Source organism: Lepidochelys kempii, chromosome 9 (genome assembly GCF_965140265.1).
Source record: "Lepidochelys kempii isolate rLepKem1 chromosome 9, rLepKem1.hap2, whole genome shotgun sequence".
NCBI classification, from domain to species: Eukaryota; Metazoa; Chordata; order Testudines; family Cheloniidae; genus Lepidochelys; species Lepidochelys kempii.
Genome location: NC_133264.1, coordinates 27,739,399 through 27,760,234, shown reverse-complemented (window position 1 = coordinate 27,760,234; position 20,836 = coordinate 27,739,399). Strand labels below are relative to the sequence as shown.

Below are 20,836 nucleotides of genomic sequence, written 5' to 3'. Positions count from 1 at the left end.
AATTGAAAAGGAGAAGATGATAGAAAGTTCTGAGCATGTGATAAAGCATCATTAAAGAAAGTGTCTGTATAATCTTAATTATAGATTTCACAACTGGCCAAACTTAAAATTCTTTCTCTGTGTATATGGTAGTTTCTGTTAGTGGAGACTAAAATGTAGAGTCTCAGGATTACTAGGTGGTTTGCATGTTTAAAAAAAATCTTACTATGTTTTGTACCCTAATAGCTACGGCTGTGCTAGTAATAGCTAGTACAGAAGTTGATAAAACAGGAGCTTCATATTATGGAGAACAAACGCTGCACTACATTGCAACAAATGGAGAAAGTGCTGTTGTACAACTACGTAAGTGGCTTTTGAACATTTACATAGTGTTATGTCATTTGTTATTGGGAATTGTACTTAATGTATGCTAAAAATCTTACAGTTTCGGTGAAAACAGTGAACTACTGCTTGTCATTCAAATATGTTTCTGCACTAAACAGATATTAAGGTAGTGAATTTTGTTACCTCACACGATGAGAGTTTCTATGACCTCTCCCCTTTCTGTTTAATAATAGTGATGGACTGTTCAAAATAAAAACACTTAAAATTCCACTTCCGCTTCTTGAAACTTGAAAAACTGTTCAATTGAATCATGCTTGGTGGCATATGCTTTGCTATCCTGAAGTTCAACCAAAGCATGAAAGCATCCCACATGAGAAGGCCCCGCCTCTTTTCGAGGACATTCCATAATAAGCATAAGACTGTTAATACTGCCTTGCCCTCCACAAGGGCACACATACAAACTAATCATATCCCCTATGTACTGTAAAAAGAAGCATTGAAAAACAAAAAGGTTTACTATTTTGGAGGAAAAATCACTAAAACTTTTGGATGAGACCGTATTGCCAGCCCCCAAAGCTCAAAAATCATGAGTCAGGCTCACCAAAAATTATGAGATTATGTAAAAATGATAGATTTGGTGTTCTTTGTATGTGTCTTCTGCTTTTTGAGCCTTTTGAGTGCACTGGGGTCACATTTTGAAGCTTTCTCCACAGCTGTGGGGGCTAGAAATTTACTTTTTCTTTGAGAATGAAGGCTGAAATCATCACACGTCCACTTGACTCCAGGAGCTGGGGCTTTAAGGAAAACAATTATCATGAGACTCATGACAAAATCATGAGAGTTGGCAACACTGAGAGATTTAAAACTGATATTTTTTTTGTAAAAATAAGGGTGTTTAATCCCAGTACCCTGGTTCAATACCAAAACCACTAATCTGTTTACCTAAAATTTCCTCTGTAATAGTTTTCTTCCCTTTTTTTCCTTAACTGTGGTTAGGCTTGTTTTGCACTGTTAAAGACTGTTGTGTGTCAAGAGTGTTGGGAGGCTGAAGGCCTGTCTACACTACAAACTTAAGTCGACCTATGTTAGGTCGACTTACAGCAACCACAGTAATTACTGCAGTGGTTCATGTCTACACTACCCTTCTCCTGTCAGTGGTGTGCGTCCTCACGAGGAGCACTTCCGCCAACTTAAGAGAGGCAGTGTGGGGGGCTGAGAGCTCAGGCTCTCAGGTCCGTGCACAGCTCCCCGCTGTGAGCCTGGTTGCCCTCCTCCCCTGGGCTCTCTGCTGCCCCCCAGGCTCTCCGCTCCCCACTGGGAGCCCGGCTGCCCATTTCCAGCAGGGAGCTCTGCACCCAGAAGGAGCCTCCAACCTGCCCTAGGGTGACAGCAGGGTGAATCAGGCTGGTAGGTTCCCTGCTTTCTTGTCTATTTCACTGGTGCAGTTAGGGCTTGTGCTTGTGTTTCTTAATACCCTCTTTGCCAACTGATATTTATATTTCAGATGCCTTAGTATGCCCCCATATTTCAAATATTTTTTTTTAAATGAAGCTTTGTAGTTAATAATCCTAATGTAGGTATTCTCTTTGGAGGGAAAAATGAAGTATGACTTGCTTTGTTTATAAAATTGGTTACTGCAACAACTATTTCCAGTGTGCATGGAAAAAAAAAATAGCTACAGGAATCAGTGATTGAAGCTCTTTAGATATACTGGGTCAACATTTTATTTTAAGAGTCATTACTTTAAGCACTAGAAATGCAGTTTACGTTGTACAAGTTTATAGGTAAAGATGTCTATATATACCACATGTGGCAGTGATAACCATGTGATAGTTGTAAAAATCATGTAATGAATCACATTTTTCATTAATCACTGAGCACCTCACTTGCACTGTGGCCACTAATCCATCTCCCCATAACTTAGTCTATTGTTCCAAATGTCTGAGCAGCTTCAGACCGCCCCCATTTTTTAATAAATATGCAACAAAAATGTTTTCTGTTCTTCCCTCGTGATTATCAGGGTCCAGACACCCATAGGGGAGAAGAAGGGGTCTGAATCCCAAGAATAAACAATTAAATCAACTGATTGTATATAGCAGGGATCAGCAACCTTTGGCATGCGGCCTGTCAGGGAAATCCGTTGGCAGGCTGGGACAGTTTGTTTTCCTGCAGCGTCCTCAGGTTTAGCCGATCGCAGCTCCCACTGGCCACGGTTCGCTAGTTCAGGTCAATGGGGGCCCCGGGAAGCGGTGTGGGCCAACGGATCTGCTGGCCGCCGCTTCCCACAGCCCCCGTTGGCCTGGAACGGCGAACTGCAGCCAGTGGGAGCTACGATCAGCCGAACCTGCGGATGCTGCAGGTAAACAAACCGGCCCAGCCTGTCAGTGGATTTTCCTGATGGGCTGCGTGCCAAAGGTTGTCAATCCCTGGTATATAGTATTAGTGTATTGTAAAAGTATTGAGTAAGGTCTTTTATGAAAGCTGGTGAGACACTGGTGATTAATATCATTGTGAAATATATGTATTAACACTATATGAGGAATTAGGGATACTCACTGATATTGTGGTTTAAAGTGTGTCTCCTCTTGCTAAGGCAGAAGAGTAACGCAGTGGCTCAGTTTTGGGTGTCCTGAACAAGATGGCACGCCCACTTACTCCATTAAAAGAATGTCACTGGTGAGAGGTTCAGGTTGAGCAATACTCATTCCTAGTCTGGTGACAAATTAAAGTCCAGTATTTCACAACTATGTAGGCCTAGAAACAGGAATTTTGTACAACTATGAAAGAGGATATTTGTAGGTTTCCAGTGGGCCAGTGCTGCTAGTTTTGGAAGGTTCTGAGCTATCATACTTGAATATTGAGACAAAAAGGATTTTTCCACACAAAAAACTATTCTTACTATAGAAGTGGTGATGCTGACCAGTGAAGGAGAGGTAACTCACAATTGGGTGGGCGGGGGGGATGTTGGTTATGCTCAGTTTTATTTAGAGATTGCACCACATAAGACATTGGTTTGCAATATTAATTTCTACCAAAATCAAAAAAAGTTACCAAAAGTTAGTTTTTCTGGAATTGTGAATGACTGGACTTCAGGAAAGCTTTGTAATCGTGTTTTTTGTTTTTGTTTTTTATCTAGACAAATGTAAATGATACGATTTCATAATCTTAATTTATATATGTTTTTTTTTCTTTAGCAAAAAATGGTCCCATTTATGATGTAGTGTGGAATCCCAATTCCACAGAGTTTTGTGCTGTGTATGGTTTTATGCCTGCGAAGGCAACTGTTTTCAATCTGAAATGTGATCCTTTGTTTGATTTTGGAACTGGCCCTCGTAATGCTGCCTACTACAGCTCTCCTGGACATATCTTAGTACTAGCAGGATTTGGAAATCTCAGAGGACAGATGGAAGTATGGGATGTAAAAAACTACAAACTTATTTCCAAGCCACTGGCATCAGATTCTACATATTTTGCTTGGTGCCCTGATGGGGAACATTTTGTAACTGCTACGTGTGCTCCAAGGCTACGAGTTGGTAATGGGTACAAGATCTGGCATTATACTGGCTCTGTTCTACACCAATGTGAAGTCTCACCGAATGCAGAAATATGGCAAGTTTCCTGGCAGCCATTTTTAGATGGAACATTTCCAGCAAAAGCAGTAACTTACCAGGCAGTTCCAAGTGAACTGCCAAGTGCTGAGCTAAAGGTTGCCCAAGCTTATAGACCACCAGCTTTGAGAAACAAGCCTATAACCAGTTCCAAGCTGGTAAGTAAACTTCATCTCAATTATGTTGGCCCATCATTTCATTTGTACATGAAATTTGGTTGCAAAATACTTTATTAATTAGGAAAGTGGTTGGGAAATGATGACACCAATCTTGGGGGGTGGGTGGGTGGGTTTGTTTTTGTTTTTTAAGAAATAAACATTTGCCTTTTAATAGGCTTGTTTCACTGACTGCCCCATCTGCTCCCTGTTTGCAGGAATATGTGCTAGGAATGAAGTGAGCTGTAGCTCACGAAAGCTCATGCTCAAATAAATTGGTTAGTCTCTAAGGTGCCACAAGTACTCCTTTTCTTTTTGCTAGGAATGCTGTAATTTTATGGGGCAAATCCTCTTCCCTGCACAAAACTGCCCCTTAGACCAGCAGCACAAAGAGTTGCAAATGCTGCCTCCTCTTGCTGCTGCTGAACAACAAAGAGAGCCTGGGTGGTGGGTAAACTGTCACTCCAGTTGTGGTGTGTTCAGCTGGTTTTCATGAACCAACATGCTAGAGTCAGACATAAAACAGATTTGGCCAGGCTTGAGCCAGCGTTGAGGTAGTTGAGTGGTGGTTTGCCCTCCTTCAGTACACTTTGGGTATTTGTGACTCAATGATACTATTGGCAAGTCCACTGCAGCTTAGCTGTTTTCCTTATGTGGATCTACTCGTTTATTTAGCGTTGCTTTATTTTTTTTTTTTCTGTTTTCAGAAGTAGATTTGTGTGCGAAGATACTAAGTATAGTTAAGGATTACAGCCTTGACCTGTTTTTTATTTTTATTTTATTTTAGAAGGCTTTGATTTTGAGGCTTCTATCTTCCAAGGAGGCTTGGAAGATAGAAGCCTCAGGCCACAGGCTATCAGCAGTTAGTTATTACTAGGGCCCGACTTCACAGGTGCTGCATAAGCAGAGTTAGCAAGAAAGATTCAATCTGTAACAGAATTCAGGGAACTACATTCTGCCAGCTTGTATGGAGGAAAAATCAGAGTTGTGGGTGGAAAACATTTAAACCCATTTGAGCATTTAATATGTCTGACCTGCTAAAACTAGTTTTTCAGAAAATAACAGAGTATATTCCTGGTTTGGTTTTGGGTTTTCTTAAGATGAACAGCAAGGGGGAAAAAAGCTTCCTATCTTTACTACTTTAAGATGTAAAAAGAAAATCAAGTTCTGTCTGTCCTGTTTTTGCTTGAAGGACTAAAGAAATGGTGGGGGAGCTTTCTTAGCCCTTACCTGGAGGGGCAGGACTGTAAAATTGTTAACAAAGTGCTTTGCTTCCAACTATCTGTCAGGCATTTGAGTTAAATAGGTGTAAACAAACAGCAAAGTTTTTTAAACAGTCTGACTAAAAATCACCTTCGCACTCAATTGTTCAGGTTTTATATTCCTAGTATTTGCTTTAGTACTTTTGCAGCCATCTATAGATGCCTCTAGGAGAGACAGGACAGACAAGTCCTAAAAGGCTAGTGTAAAAAACAAAGGAAAATCTTTTTAGGGGGTGACACTTTTTTCAGGGTGCCTTCAATCATCAAAAGAAGCAGAAAGGGCATAAACCCATTTTTTGTCCTTTGCAGGTCACCTTTTAAACTGTGGTACTTTAACACGTAGAAAAGTTTTTCTAGAGTTTTCATTCTTTTGTAGGATATTTTGAAGTATGGCACATGCATTTCAGAAATGTCAATCTTATGTGTCCCTTAGCATGAGGAGGAGCCACCTCAGAACATGAAACCACAACCAGGAAATAGTGATAAGCCATTATCAAAGATGGCACTTAAAAATCAAAGGAAGCACGAAGCAAAGAAAGCTGCTAAACAGGTACTGCTAGCGTCAGCCCTCTTAAGGATAACGTTACATTAGCTTTTGCAAATGTGTTGACTAGTCCTGCAGTAACAAACTTTGGATTGCACTAAAAGTAATATCTATTCATGGCCATGTGTGTGAAATTTCAGGGGACTGGATGGCACGTGTGATACACCTTTTAAGTCATTCACTTGAAATTGGCCCAGGTTGATAGTGACCGACAGTTGTTACCATCGGTTGGTTGTTCATTAGTCTGTGTGAAGTGAAATGAATTGGAAGCGTCAGTTCTGTTCACATAAACATCACACGCTTCATCCTTCCAGTCCCTAAGATTCTGTTCAACTCTTTGCAGTCTCAGGTGAGAGGCAAAAGACTGAATGGTTTTGAAAACCGAAATATTGTCTCACCCTTTAAATGTGGTCTTCCTATAGGTCAGGGTGGAGGCATGATAGCAGGGCAGAGCAAATAAGCTTGTACTTTTGCAGCTACCTGTACTGTATCTGTTCTATGGCTAGATGGCAGATTTCAGCTTTTGATGTTAGCTCTATAACTTCCACAATTACTAAAACCCTTCTAAAGTGTATAATGCTTTTGCTTCATAAATTAGACCTGATTTTGGTTTTTCTGGTAGTGGGGAGGATGGACCACCAGCTCTTATAAGAAATGTTTGTGGATGTATATTTGTAGTTTCATTCCTACCAATTTCATTATACTAAGCATGATTCTTGTCTGTCTCGGTGGGAAGAAAGAAGACACAGTATATTGGAACTCTAATATTATAGCTAACATTTTCTGATAGGATCTCGGTCTCAAATAATATAATATGTAACTGAAAACTGTTTACAAACAATAGAGAGCACCAGAGGACTAATGAAAGGGAGAAATATTCAACAGCTTTTCTAGGTTTCCATGTTATAAAACAACAGAGCTGTTGTTTAAATGGTTTACAGGAACAGTAGATGAAGTTTATTAACTTACAGGAGGCCAAAACTGATGGGAACCAGGAATCAACACCATCTCCAGCATTACAGAATGTACCACACAGCACTCTGCCTTCTGTGACATCTGGAGACCCTGAGGTAGACAAAAAAATAAAGAATTTGAAAAAGGTGAGAAATTTTTCTAATGAAGAATAGTTTCCTCTTGGAGAAAGTCCTGAAGGGCTAGTCTGATTGTGGAGATGACTAATATCAGTGAGGTGTAGGGTGTACATAGAGCATACACCGCAGGCAACTGCTCTCCTCTGCTTTCTCATAGTGTAAAGTAGCACAACAGTAGCCACTTAAAAATGAGCCTGTCAGTATAGTGTCTAAGCATGTAAAGAAAATTGAGACTTGTCCAGAACAGCAGTAGCTTTTCCATTCTCTTCTCTTCCATTCTCAAGAACTGCTGGCTCTCTTCAAAAGGGCAGATGATATAGCTGGTCAATATTTGTGAAGGAACTAAGTGAGCTTCCTAACCTTGCTTTGCAAATCCTAGTCTTATTTAGGATCTGGGAAGGCTGCTCTGACTTGAGGTTGGGGGAAGAGAGGGTTGGTGGTGTTTATAGTGCAGGACTGCCAGGAAGGTATAAAGTTTACCTTTGATGGACATGTATCTCCTGTAGATCCTATCAACTCTGTGCAGAGAGGGAGTCACTGGAGGACAAAGGAAGTCAGTCTGTCTGTCTTCTCAGTCCCAAGCCCACAAAGGAACCCAAGTGTACTGCTTGTGTAGCTCTGTCAGCTTTGGAGTTCTTTGATTTAAATCCTTTCAAACAAGGGTAGAGTCACATTTGGCCAGGGCTAGAGAAGTTTTTCTATTTCTGCACTGCACAGCAGGCCATCTTTTCTTTGGTTCATAATACAGCCATGCTGAGAAAAGATGTATGGAGAAGGGGAATATTTACAGTGGAGGAGTTCTCTTTCTGAATCTTAGATGTAGCTTCCCAGTACAAGAAATTATCCTCCTTTTAAATTGTTGTTGTTACTACTTTAGGGTCAGATTTTATGGTGTTTACATTTCAAATGCATAAAATAATCTTCCAAACTCCTCCGGTACTAGATAGATGTTTCTCTACTCGGGTCTATTCATGACGAAAATAAGATAGGTTGTTAGGTTATCTTGGTTTCTGTTGATGTGAAATTCTGGTTTAGGTATATAAATGAAAAGTCGATGCATTTCTATTGCTAAGTCTTCCCATCAGAGTATCTCCTTCTCTGTTAAGATTATCAACTGGAAACCCAGAAAACTGAACATTTCTGTTCCTCTCTTGGCTCTCCCATACTTCTGTTTTCCACAGAAACTGAAAGCAATTGAGCAGCTGAAGGATCAAGCAGCTACTGGAAAACAGCTAGAGAAAAACCAGGTATTACTAACTTGCATGTGTTTTTATTCAGGATCATACTACTTTTCAATGCACTTAAAGGCATGTCTTCATGTTCAGCGCCACAGCTGTACCATGCAGCGCGTCCAGTGAAGATGCTCTATGCTGACGGCATAATAAAACCACCTCCGTGAACAGCAGAAGCTATTTGAGTGGGAGAAGCTAATCCATAGTACATTTCAAATATAATTCTGGTTAAGTACCAAAAAGAGTGTGGCTCTCTGTCTCTCTCCCATGTCAAAATTAAATGAAGTGAAAGAACTTACCTAAAAAGAGGTAAAGTTTCTCTTCTCAAATTCATCTCTAAAGAGGCAGGGCCACTAGTGCTGAGGAACTACTAGGGAGCATAGCCAATAGAACACACAGAGGAGCAAAGGAATCGGGATGTCTTCGGTCGCCATTGGCAGCTATAGGTCCCTCCCCATCACAGCACTCTTATTGCCTACCATTTGTTTTCTGCAGCCATCTATGCCATTACCCACACTCCAGGGGTTACACAGCACTTGATTAGGTTAATGCTTGATGAAGAACATTAACTTATGCTGCTTTTACTATCATAAGGTACACAAATTTTGGATGGCAGCATGCTGTCTTTGGCTACTTCTCAACTCTGTTGCTCCTTCAGCTGGCCAGACCCCTTTTTTCACACAAATTCCCCCTTCAGCAGATACAAGAAGCTGCTGGTGGAGGGTGGGGAAGTATACTCGGAATCTCTCCATGCATTTCCACCGTAGCGTTACCCAACCCGATTACCTCTTGAACAGGCTTTTGTATCCTTTCTCCCCAAGTGGACTAGTATGGAGCATAGAAAGCTTTATGAATATAGAGGAGAGTCTTGTGGTCAAGTGATACTTGGGACGAACTGAGTTCTATCTCTAGCTCTGGCCCAAACTTCCTGACCTTGAACAACTATCTTAACCTGTGGCTCTCAGTTTCCTCGTCTGTAAAATGAAGATAATACCTCTCAGGAACATTGTGAGGCTAAACATTGAATTTAAAAATCATGTCTATTTGAAACCCTTTCTGTGGTATAGTCGCAAGTAACAACAGACTCTGCTAAGATTACCATAGCAGAGAGATGAGGGAAAATATTTTTCTCAATTTTTTAAATTTGTTTGCATTTCATAGCACTTAATGAAATTGACTATGCTCCATCTCCATTATGTAGTTTGTCAATTTCCCCTGTTGCTTTATGGGTCTTTAAAATGGTGCTAAGGAGAGGAAAAACTGGAAAAAAAAAAATAGGATAATGTGATTATAAAGCCACAAAAATTGGCAGACACACTCTGAGGCAAGTGTAGTTCTTAAACCTAGTTTTAACTCATTTTTTGGGAATTCACTAGATTTCAGGTTGACAGTGACACTTTCACACTTGTAAAACACATTGAATGTATGTTTGATATAAGGAACTATAAGTGCAAAGAATTATTACTGTATTGTAAGGTGTGTGGACAGCGTATGTAATGGACTGATCCAAAATAGCAATAATATGGAGTCTTCAATTTAAAAATTAGTATTTTTATACACTAGCAATTCGCATGCATAATTTGAACATTAAAACAGAATGTGGTACTATATCAGCCTCTGTGTATTTTGATTCTTTATAATGCCTGCTGCTGTTAAATTACTGCAATCTTATTTTTTGCTATTTGTTACATATTAGCAATTATGTACATTATATATTGACTTAAACATTGCTGTTTTACTTCCTGTGTAATAAGCAAAATGTATGATCTTGTGTTATTTTTCTAGTTGGAGAAAATTCAGAAAGAGGCGGCTCTCCTAAAGGAGCTAGAAGATTTGGAACTAGGCTTGTAAAACAGTAGTGAAAAGGAATTGGATTGTTACACAAAATCAGTGCAAAATGGGGTGCATTTTAACCTGAACAGAACAAAGAATATCCTTCAACTGCAGATGGCTGAGGAAGGACAAGTTTACATATTTGCTGCACACCTACATTTGTTAACCTTTTAAAAAAAAAAAAAAATCCGTGCATGTGCAAAATTGTAATCAAACAATGTATATTCAGTCAGTCATTCCTGCTTCCATTCAAAACCAGAAACACATTCACTCAAAGTTCTAAAATGGTGTTGCTTAAAAATCAAAACAAGTATTTTTTTTGTTTTGTGTTTTTGGCTTTTTGGTTGATCTACCAATTTGATAGCTTTATTAAACTTAAGGTACATGTGACCCTTATGCAATAATAGGATTGCAATCAATAATAAAGAGCATTTAACATTAAAAAAATTGTTGGTTTTGTGTTACCAAGTCAGAACTTGTAAAATGTACCAACCATTTCCAAGTTACCGCAATACCATCAACTTGAAATCTACTAAACTTATAAAAATGAGTTTAAAATATTTTCACTTGCTATACCTGCTCCTGTCTTTCCCCATACCAATTTGTTGCAGTTTTGCAATCACATTTTCCTTTTTTTTTTTTTTTTAAATCCTTTCCCCTTTTGCTGGGTTTTTGTATGTGACCCATACAAACAAAAAGGAAAACAGATTATACGAGGAAACCACCAAAACTGACTCTACACCATGTGCTATCAAATGCACAAAGTAAACAGAAAGAAAATTCAATGATCTCTCCGTTTATAGTAATATTAGGCCTAATTGTGCAATCTGATTCATATGGGTGACCCTTAAACCAATGTAGAGTCTCAGTGAAATCAATGGAGCTCTGCATAGAGGTGGGAGATTGCCCATATGGATGAGACTAAAAGATCAGAGCCATGGATGTTACTTGAATAGTAGGATTTTTTTTTTTAAATCGAATATAAAGTATATTTTCTTAATTGATGATATCCCATTAAATTATCACGGAAACACACTTGCAAACCTTCTAATTGATCATTGTTGTTTAGATGGTATAACATTTTCCATTCTTTAAAAAGTAATCTTTCCTTACATTTTGTTTCTATTACACAATTCACAATCACACTTTTATTAATTTACATTGTGTAAATGTTTTCTCTTTGTTTTGTTACAAAACAGTCAACAGTTTTATACTGAAACAGTTTTGAAGAAAATAAGAATTTAAAGATTTTTAAATTTTTATGTTAGAAGAATAAATGCAAAATTAAATTCTTTGATTTATCTGGTGTCTCCCTCAGTTAATCTGATTTAAAAATGTATTTGTTTGTAATTTTTTTAAACATACATTTAGACATATAATTGCTTTGTAATGTTTAGTGTCAGTACATTACCACATTTGTTAAAGGAAAAACACATGAGATTGTTAACAAAAATGGAAAAGAAACAGTTTATTTTAAACTGAATTCAGCTTATTTGATTTTGTGTCTTGATTGAAAAAAATTATCTTGACTTTTCAGAATAGTGTAAAAATGAGCCATTATGGTTCAATTGAAATTCTTGTGCAAAAATCTATTACTCATTTTAGAGCAGTGGTTTTCAACCTGTGGTCTGTGGATCCGCGGAAGTCCACAGATTATGTCTAAGATATCCAAACGGGTCTGTACCTCCATTCAAAATTTGTTAGGTGTCTGCAAATGAAAAAAGGTTGAAAACCACTGTTTTAGAGGACTTCACAGTTCCTCAATGCAGCAACAATCAATGGAAATGTAATGGTTGCCCTCTAGTGGAAGAATCACATTACTGTTTAGACAAATATGGAACTTTCACTCTTGTGGCAGTGCTGAACATAAGAATTTGGAATCAAAGTGAATCATAAACATTGGAGATTAAAAAGACCTATTTAGACCATCCATTCCATCTCCTTTCCAATGTCTGATTGTTTTCTACAGTACATTTCCTGGTTTGACCAATTTGGTTATAAATGTCTGAAGTGATAGGGCTTCTACCATGTTCTCTGACAGTTCCACATCCTAATAAGTCTGTCAAGAAGTATTTCCTGTTATGTGGCTTAAATTTCTCCTTTTAAAAATTACACCTCTATTTGCTGTGCTGCATAGTTCCTCTCTCTCTCTTTGTAGTTAACACCCTTTAAAAAACAAAAATGGTTTATGTATCACACAGAGTTATTTCCTAACCAAGCTGCCCATATTTAGCTCTGTCAATCTTTTCTACTAAGTCAAAACTTCTAGCTTCTTCATCCCAAATGCATAAAACAACTCTTAACGAAAAACATCTTAATTCACATGAAAATCTTTGTTACAGTTAAGGGGGCTAAGAGCAATTCAGAAGGAGAGATTATTATGAACACTAAAAATGAAGGAAATACCGGTAGTTGGTGTGTGCATGCCTTAACTAGGTATTAAAGAAACCGTTCATTTGCAAGCTAGTCAGTTTCCGCCCCCCCAAAAAAAAAAAAGTTACCAGTACTGTTGGATATTATGTTTTCTCTGCCAATTTTTTTGTGGTTCTATTGAACTTTTTTCCTATTTTTTTATAAGGTTTTCTCTTCCCTGTTGCTGTGTGAAATACCCACACAAGCAACCAGAAAAACTGGCCATGCACAAAGTGCTGTCAAATCCAGAAAACAGACTGGAAAAATAGAAGAATTGCTTATCTTTAAGTTACAGTATCCTTAAGTGCTACTTCTAATGGTAATACATTTAAAATAAACAAGGTAAGCATGTGATTTTTAACCCTTTAAGGCTGCTGCCAGAATTAAGTAACCTGACATGATTCCCATTATTTTAGTGTTTAGAGGTTTTCAGTGATGTCTGGTTTTGAATTTTGTCTAGCAATCTGAACTATCAATTGTCTTTTTGTGGGGAAAAATATCATTATGGCTGGCTGGCTGGGCTATTGAATTTAGATTAGTCGTCCTTTCTGAAGATTGCGTAACACAGATGTCCTAAGAAAAAGTGTAGTTATGGAGATGGTCCTTTCCTAGTGCAGCTGCTACAGCCCTTGAGCCCTTGGAAACTGAGAGCTGTAGTCAGAGAGCACATGAAACTAGGAGCAAGCATCTGACCTGCAGGAACCCAAATACCAGGCTTCCTGTGTCTTTTGTTGGAATAACAGAGATGAGCGACCCAGTGCTCAGGAAGTGCTGCTAACTCTCATTTTATTGCCAGTCTTGTGATATTCGGTGTTTTACTTAAAGCTCCTAGGAACAAGTGATTATGCAAGACTGTCAGCTTTTATTTAAAAAAAAAAAGTTTCTATCCCTCATGATAGCAGAGAAAACTTGAAAAAATTGACTCAGGTGTACCTTAAAGGGTCAAAACTTGGGCTGTTAATTAATCGCAGTTAACTCACATGATTAACTCAAAAAAATTAATCACGATTAATTGCACTTGTAACAATAGAATACCAAATGAAATTTATTAAATATTTTTGGATGTTTTTCCACATTTTCAGTATTGATTTCAATTACAACACAGAATACAAAGTGCAGTGCTCACTTTATTTTTGATTACAAATATATGCACTGTAAAAATGATAGACAAAAGAAATACTAATTTTCAATTCATGTCATACAAGTACTGAAGTGCAATCTCTTTATCGTGAAAGTGTAACAAATGCAGATTTTTTTTTTTTTGGTTGCGTAACTGCACTCAAAACCAAAACGGTGTAAAACTTTAGAGCCTACCAGTCCACGCAATTCTCCTACTTATTCTGCCTATCGCTAAGACAAACAAGTTTGTTTACATTAATGGGAGATGCTGCTTCCTGCTTCTTATTTACAATGTCACCTGAAAGTGAGAACAGGCGTTGCAAGATATACTAAACATTTGTATGCCCTTTCCATGCTTCAACCACCATTCCAGAGGCCATGGTTCCATGCTGATGCTCATTTAAAAAAAAAAAAAAGCTTCAATTAAATTTGTGACTGAACTCCTTGGGGGGAGAATTGTATGTCTCCTGCTCTGTTTTACCTGCATTCTGCCATATATTTCATGTTATAGTAGTCTCAGATGACAACCCAGCACAGGTTCGTTTCACAGCAGATTTGACAAAATGCAAAGAAGGTACCGATGTGAGATTTCTAAAAATAGCTACAGCACTCTACTCAAGGTTTATGAATCTGAATTGCCATCCAAAATCTGAGAGGGACGAGGTGTGGAGCATGCTTTTAGAAGTCTTAAAAAAGCAACACTGATGTGGACACTACAGAACCCAAACCACCAAAAAAGAAAATCAACCTTCTGCTGGTGGCATCTGACTCAGATGAGGAAAATGAACATGCATCGGTCCGCATTGCTTTGGATCGTTGTTGAGCAGAACCCATCATCAGCATGGAAGCATGCCTTCTAGAATGGTAGTTGAAGCATGAAGGGACATATGAATCTTTAGTGCATCTGGCACATAAATATCTTGCAACACCAGCTACAGCAGTGCCATGCAAAGGACTGTTCTGACTTTCAGGTGACATTGTAAACAAGAAGCAGGCAGCATTATCTCCTGCAAATTGTAACCAACTTTGTTTATCTGAGTGATTAGGTAGGACCAAGAAGTAGACTGAGTGGACTTGTAGGCTCTAAAATTTTAGATTTTTATTTTTAATGCAGGTTTTTTTGTACATAATTCTACATTGGTAAGTTCAAAAAAGATAGAGATTGCACCACAGTATTTCGTATTAGGTGAATTGAAAATGTTTGGGGTTTTTTTAGTACAAATATTTGTAATAAAAATAAATATAAAGTTAGCACTGTACACTTTGTATTCTGTGTTGTAATTTAAAATAATATATTTGAAAATGTAGTAAACATCCAAAAATATTTAAAATAAATGGTATTCTATTAACAGCACGATAAATTGTGATTACGTTTTTTTAATTGCTTGACAGCCCTAGTCAAAACCCAAAGGCAAATAAAAATTATTTTTTTTAAAATCATGTCTTTTATGGTCCCTGACTCATGATTTTTGAATACTTGGGATTGGAAATACTGGAGAAGCCTTAATGTGTGTTTCTGTATTGAGGTAGGGCTACCTAGGGGGAAAGAGGTTCCTTCTCCTCAGGTTGTAGTAAGCAGGAAAGGTCTCTGCTTTTAAATGTATTAATTACTTTGAATCTTGTGCATCATCTGTTTGTTAATATACCTGCTCTGAGATAAGGGACATGGAACTGACCTTGAGCATTTAGGTTTTATTTGGAATGCACTGGTTGGTGAATCTGCTGGTTCAAGGTATATCTGCACTGCAAAGAAAAGCCTGTGGTACCGAGTCTCAGAGCCCGGGTCATTTGACATGGGCTTGGGCTATGGGGCTAAAAATAGCAGGTCAGACATAGAATCATAGAATATCAGGGTTGGAAGGGACCTCAGGAGGTCATCTAGTCCAACTCCCGGCTCAAAGCAGGACCAATCCCCAACTAAATCATCCTAGCCAGGGCTTTGTCAAGCCTGACCTTAAACTTCTAAGGAAGGAGATTCCACCACCTTCCTGGGTAACGCATTCCAGTGTTTCACCACCCTCCTAGTGAAAAAGTTTTTCCTAATATCCAATCTAAACCTCCCCCACTGTAATTTGAGACCATTACTCCTCGTTCTGTCATCTGCTACCACTGAGAACAGTCTAGAGCCATCCTCTTTGGACACAGTACTCCAGATGAGGCCTCACCAATGTCGAATAGAGGGGAGCAATCACGTCCCTCGATCTGCTGGCAGTGCCCCTAGTTATACGTCCCAAAATGCCATTGGCCTTCTTGGCAACAAGGGCACACTGTTGACTCACATCCAGCTTCTCATCCACTGTAACCCCTAGGTCCTTTTCTGCAGAACTGCTGCCGAGCCATTCAGTCCCTAGTCTGTAGCGGTTCATGGGATTCTTCTGTCCTAAGTGCAGGACTCTGCACTTGTCCTTGTTGAACCTAATCAGATTTCTTTTGGCCCAGTCCTCTACTTTGTCTAGGTCCCTCTGTATCCTATCCCTACCCTCCAGCGTATCTACCTCTCCTCCCAATTTAGTGTTCCCTGCTTGCTGGTTTCAGAGACCCATCTCCAGCCTCAGCCTGAATGTCTACACCACTAATTTTAGCCCTGCAGTCTGAGTCAATTGACCCAGACTCTGAGACTTGGTACCATAGGTTTTTCTTTGCAGAGTAGACATACCCTTACAGACCTGGAGTATATGCAGCCCATCACTAAGGTTAATCTCTGCATTGGAAGAGCCCTCAGGCCTGTGGTGGTATCACAATTATTTTTCTAAGGCTATAGTCATTTGGAGAGTTCATTGTCAAGTTCACATTTAGGGAATGCATTCCCCACTTCACTGGTTAAAACGTCATAAGGAGGCAAGAAACATGTTGGATTTAGTACAGGGAACACTGGAAATCCTAAGTGGGGATGAAGCATTTCAAATGCGGAAAGATGAGTTGAAATGATTCAGGGGGAAAAAAGCAATAATTAGTAGAATGTTCTGAAGGCCCCAAATAACAAGGGGAAGAGGGACCCCTATGATTGGCAGAAGCACTAACTGTGCCCTCAAGTGGGGATGTGAACTGTGGAGCTGATACTCGGGGCAGGAGGTGCAATACCACTGGACTTCTTCATGTACTCATGGCCAGAAGAATCTTTATAGGATCCGTGCTAGGTGTCCTCCAAAAAGGTGACTGTGGGCAAGGCTAAACACTGCCCTCTGATGCTTTTGTGGCACCAGGAGCTGTTGTACTTCCTGTCCCTGCATCACCCGGTACAGGAGATCCGTCTTGATCATGAAGTAGGGTCCTGGTGCCTGGGCTTTTCTGTCTATGGATACCCCATCTATTTCAGCCACCTCCTTCCTGATGTTATAATATCTCAGGTCTTCTGCCTGAAATTCTCCCTCCTGGGACTAGCCTGTCCAAGTTCCAGGGGGCCTGTCTCTGCCCTCTCTGCCAGTTCGGTGGCATTGTGATTGGGACCAGCCTCAGGTCCTTCTTGTGCCGTGACAGCCTCTGTATCCGCCGCCCATGTCTGCCTGCCTATGAGGGCGGCCTTCTGGCCCTGGGTCAGGATCCAGGTTTCCAAGGCCTTAGCTGGCCCTCCTTTCCCGCTTGGTCTTCCTGACCCTCCCAGGAATGGGGAACAGATCCTGAGATATTTCAGAGAAAGTTGGGAGGGGGGTGGCATTCTGCTGTGGACAACTCATTAACTTTGGGATCCTCCCTTTCTTCCTATCCCTCTGGTGGGAGCAAGCTTCCAAATCCCGGGAAATTCCTCCATGTGAGTATGAGGTATGGGAATTTAGGGACCACTCCTGCTGTTACCCCAGTAAAGTTCCCCTGTATCTCAATTTTCACCAGGATGGTGGGGTAATAATTGACCACCCCATGGATGCATGTTACCCCCAGTATGTTTGGGCTGCATTAGCTGGCTCTGGCTACTTTTTCACTAGCTTCCCCGAGATGAGTGTGATAGAATTCCCGGAGTCCACAAGTGCCATGGTCTCTACCCCATTCAGTCTCACTGGCCTTGTGTGTTTATGTGGAGTCACTGCCTCTTTGCCCAGGTTGCTCCATCCCTTCGTGGCTCCTGGCTGGTCCTTGGCTCCTCTCGACTTTCACCTAGACTTCCCTGGCTCAATCGTCCGAACACCCAGGATAGGGGCTGGTCGTTTGATTCAGATGTTGTGGTTGGGATAGTTCCTTGGTCATTATTCATCTTTCCACCAGCACGACCACCTCCATCGTCGTAGAAGGAGGGGTCATTCTAGCAAACCGATGCGCAAAGCTCTGGTGGCAGTTTCCTCATGTACTGGTCTGTAGCCAAAATATCCTCTGGTCTATGGGCCTTAGATCACAGCCGCTTCCATGCGAGGTTAGTAAGGTTAAATAGTTGGGACCACAGAGGCTTTGTTCTGTTGGTATCTCCACATGTGATACCTCTGGGGCTGCACTGCTGCAGTCACCCCTGATCGGGCCAGGATCTCCACTTTCAACTGGGGATAATCGGTTGCGGCTTCTGCAGACATGTCATGGTAAGCTTTCTGAGCCTCCCCACATAAAAAGGGGGTGAGGATGCTGGATCACTGGTCCTGGGGCCAGGCCTCGGACAACATGATCCTTTCAAATGTAAGGAGCTATGCCTCGACATTGTCTTCTGCAGCATCTTTGGTGGATAACCAGTAGCCCTCAGTGCTTGTGTCCCGTCAGGCCCATGGGCTAGGGGTGGTCAGAGCTTTTGGCTGGTCCATCACCTCTCACAGCAGGGCTAGGTCCTGGGTCGCCTGACTCATAAGTAATTGGTTGGTCTTGTGCTGCACTGCATTGATTCCTGCTGGGCTGTCACTTGGGCCCAAGTGGCCTCCTGCTGGGCCACCGGGGCCTGTTCTAGTGCCCTCACCACATCGTCAGTTGTGTTGAGGACAAGAAAAATTCCCTCCCCCCTTTTTCTTTAGCTTAGTCCACTGAGCTGTCACAATCCCATCTCTCACACCAGTTGTGACAGAGCTCCTTCTCCACCTCGGTAGTTTCTGCACTTCCTCTTAGCAGCAAGCCAGGGTATTCCTCTCTCCCTCAGAATTTCCCCACGTCCCTGGGCTTACTGTCCACACCTTGCCTGAGCAGGGTTCCTCCCAGCCTCCTTGATGGGAAGGGGGAGGGGAGACCCTTAGTCTCTGTTAGCCCCTATGGGCATGGTGACAACAGGCCAGACATCCATTCAGTCTCTCACCTCTGGTGGGGTTTCTTCCCTCAGACCTTGGGACCCTGCTGGGCAGGGTTTCCCTTGCCCTTCGCCTCTGTACCTGTGGAGTTTCCCTTGCCCTTCGCCTCTGTAACTGTGGAGTTTCCCTCCTCGTGCTTGTCAGCATCTGCACTGCCCAGCTCTTCAGTAGCGCACCTTCCTCCCACAGCTCTTATCATGCCCTTATCTGGTTGGAAGGGAGGCTCTTAACAGGTTCTGGCAGGCCCCTTGATTGGCCCCAAGTGTCCTAATTAACCTGGAGTAACCCCTGTTCACTTACCAGGGTAAAAGGGACCTGCTTATCCTGGGGCTAATATACCTACTTTCTACCACTCTCCTGTAGCCATCTGGCCTGACCCCATCTCACACACACACACTCTCTCTCTCTCTCTCTATTTATATATATATATATGTATATGTGTGTGTGTGTGTGTAGACAAAGCTCTGTCCTTGCCTCCGTAGGTCCCGCATTCTTGGCGGATTTCGGTAGCCTCAGAGGCTCACTGTGATCCTCCATGTAACCCTTCTCTCTCTAGAGACGAGGGTCACAGTCTACTGAGCCATTTTCATCATGAGCCAGTGAGGGAGGTGAGGAGAAGTTATCCTTCCTTGCACAGTCTCTGTTGTCTCCCAGTCTCAGTGATTAATCAGGGGGCAAAGCATGGGGGAGCCCGGGCCTACCCTTTACTCTGGGCTCCAGCCCAGGGACCCTAATAGCATCAGCTATGGTAGCTGACCTTTTAGAAATATAACATGTACAATTCCCTGGGCTCCTTCCCCCACAGCAGCCCTCACTTTCTCAAGCTCCACTTCACCCTTACCTCAGGGCCTCCTTCCTTGTGCCTGATATGGTGTGTACTACTCAGTCTCTCCAACAGCGCAACTTCCTCCCACAGCTCCTGACATGCACGCCCACCTGACTAACTGGGAGGCTTTTAACTAGTTTCAGCCCACCCTTGACTGGATTCAGGTGTCCCAATCAACCTAGCATTCTCCCTGCCTTCTGGAAAGTTCTTAATTGGCCCCAGGTGTCTTAATTGACCTGGAGCAGCTGCCATTTCACTTATCCTGGTACCAGGGATTTGGTTAGCCTGGAGCTAATATATCTATCTCCCACTACTTTTCTATAGCCATCTGGCCTTGCCCCGTCACTAATATATATAGATCAGAACACACATTAACAGAAGGGTCAATTCTTCAATTTCTTATTTATGTGAAGCCAATGTGAAGCTTACATGACTAAATACCACTCACATGAATAAAGGATTACAGTATAGGGGCCTTAGAAAGATCACCAAAAGGAATTCTTTCTTTCTTACTCTGGCATTAGTTTATGCTAGATAAAGGAAATCAGAAAAATCTCTCTGCCTGATTGTTTGGGGGAAAGTAGCTCTTACAGAAGAAAATGTGTTCCAAACTAGATAGGATAACAGAGTTTGAATTACAGATTGTACAACTTTACATTGTTTATGGAAAAAATAAAATCTGACTCACTCATCTCAGTTTGTATCGTGCTGGGACCACACATAGCCTTTAGTTTCTGGGTCACTGTGTTAATTCAGAATAACCTAAGACTGCTGAGCAGAATATTTCTTGTTGGGTCAACTACACAGTTTGTACAAATGAATGTAATTAGCTGTCTCTGAATTAAACAGTTTTCAGATTAATTGCTGCCTCAGTTTATGTTTAATGCTCTGGATACATGGAATAAAAGCAACAGGGCCTCTGAAATGAAATAAATATACATACCTCTTTTTTGTTTTCTTACGGGTCATAGATTTTTACTACTCCAAGGCAGTGATTCTTTGGTTTGCACTAAAGTCAGTTTTCCCTCCTACACCTTTCATGTTAGGCTCCGCATCCCATTCTGCTTCTGTCATAGATGGATAGTTATACCTAAGTACCCATAACACATTGGCAGGTACATTAAAATATCATAGGGGATAGATTAGATTGCAGATACTGCACTCACCCTGAGAGTGACAAGCTCCTTTGCAGTTGCAATGCAACTTCATAACCAGCCATGTGATAGTACCGGAGAAAGTTT

At 40.9% G+C, this 20,836-nt stretch overlaps 1 protein-coding gene across 4 annotated transcripts in view; it reads left to right on the top strand.

The window, feature by feature from the left end:
- EIF2A (eukaryotic translation initiation factor 2A) overlaps nt 1–12,345 on the top strand; it is a 33,076-nt gene extending 20,731 nt beyond the window's left edge. For 3 of the 4 annotated variants that reach the window (XM_073359697.1, XM_073359698.1, XM_073359699.1), the window contains exons 9-14: nt 226–342; nt 3,519–4,090; nt 5,783–5,899; nt 6,865–6,993; nt 8,091–8,231; nt 10,002–12,345. In XM_073359697.1, the coding sequence (XP_073215798.1) occupies nt 226–342; nt 3,519–4,090; nt 5,783–5,899; nt 6,865–6,993; nt 8,091–8,231; nt 10,002–10,067 (1,142 nt within the window). In that variant the 3' untranslated portion in view covers nt 10,068–12,345. The remainder of the gene's footprint in view (nt 1–225; nt 343–3,518; nt 4,091–5,782; nt 5,900–6,864; nt 6,994–8,090; nt 8,232–10,001) is intronic. The other variant, XM_073359700.1, reaches the window with a different exon arrangement.
- The last annotated feature ends 8,491 nt before the right edge of the window (nt 12,346–20,836 follow it).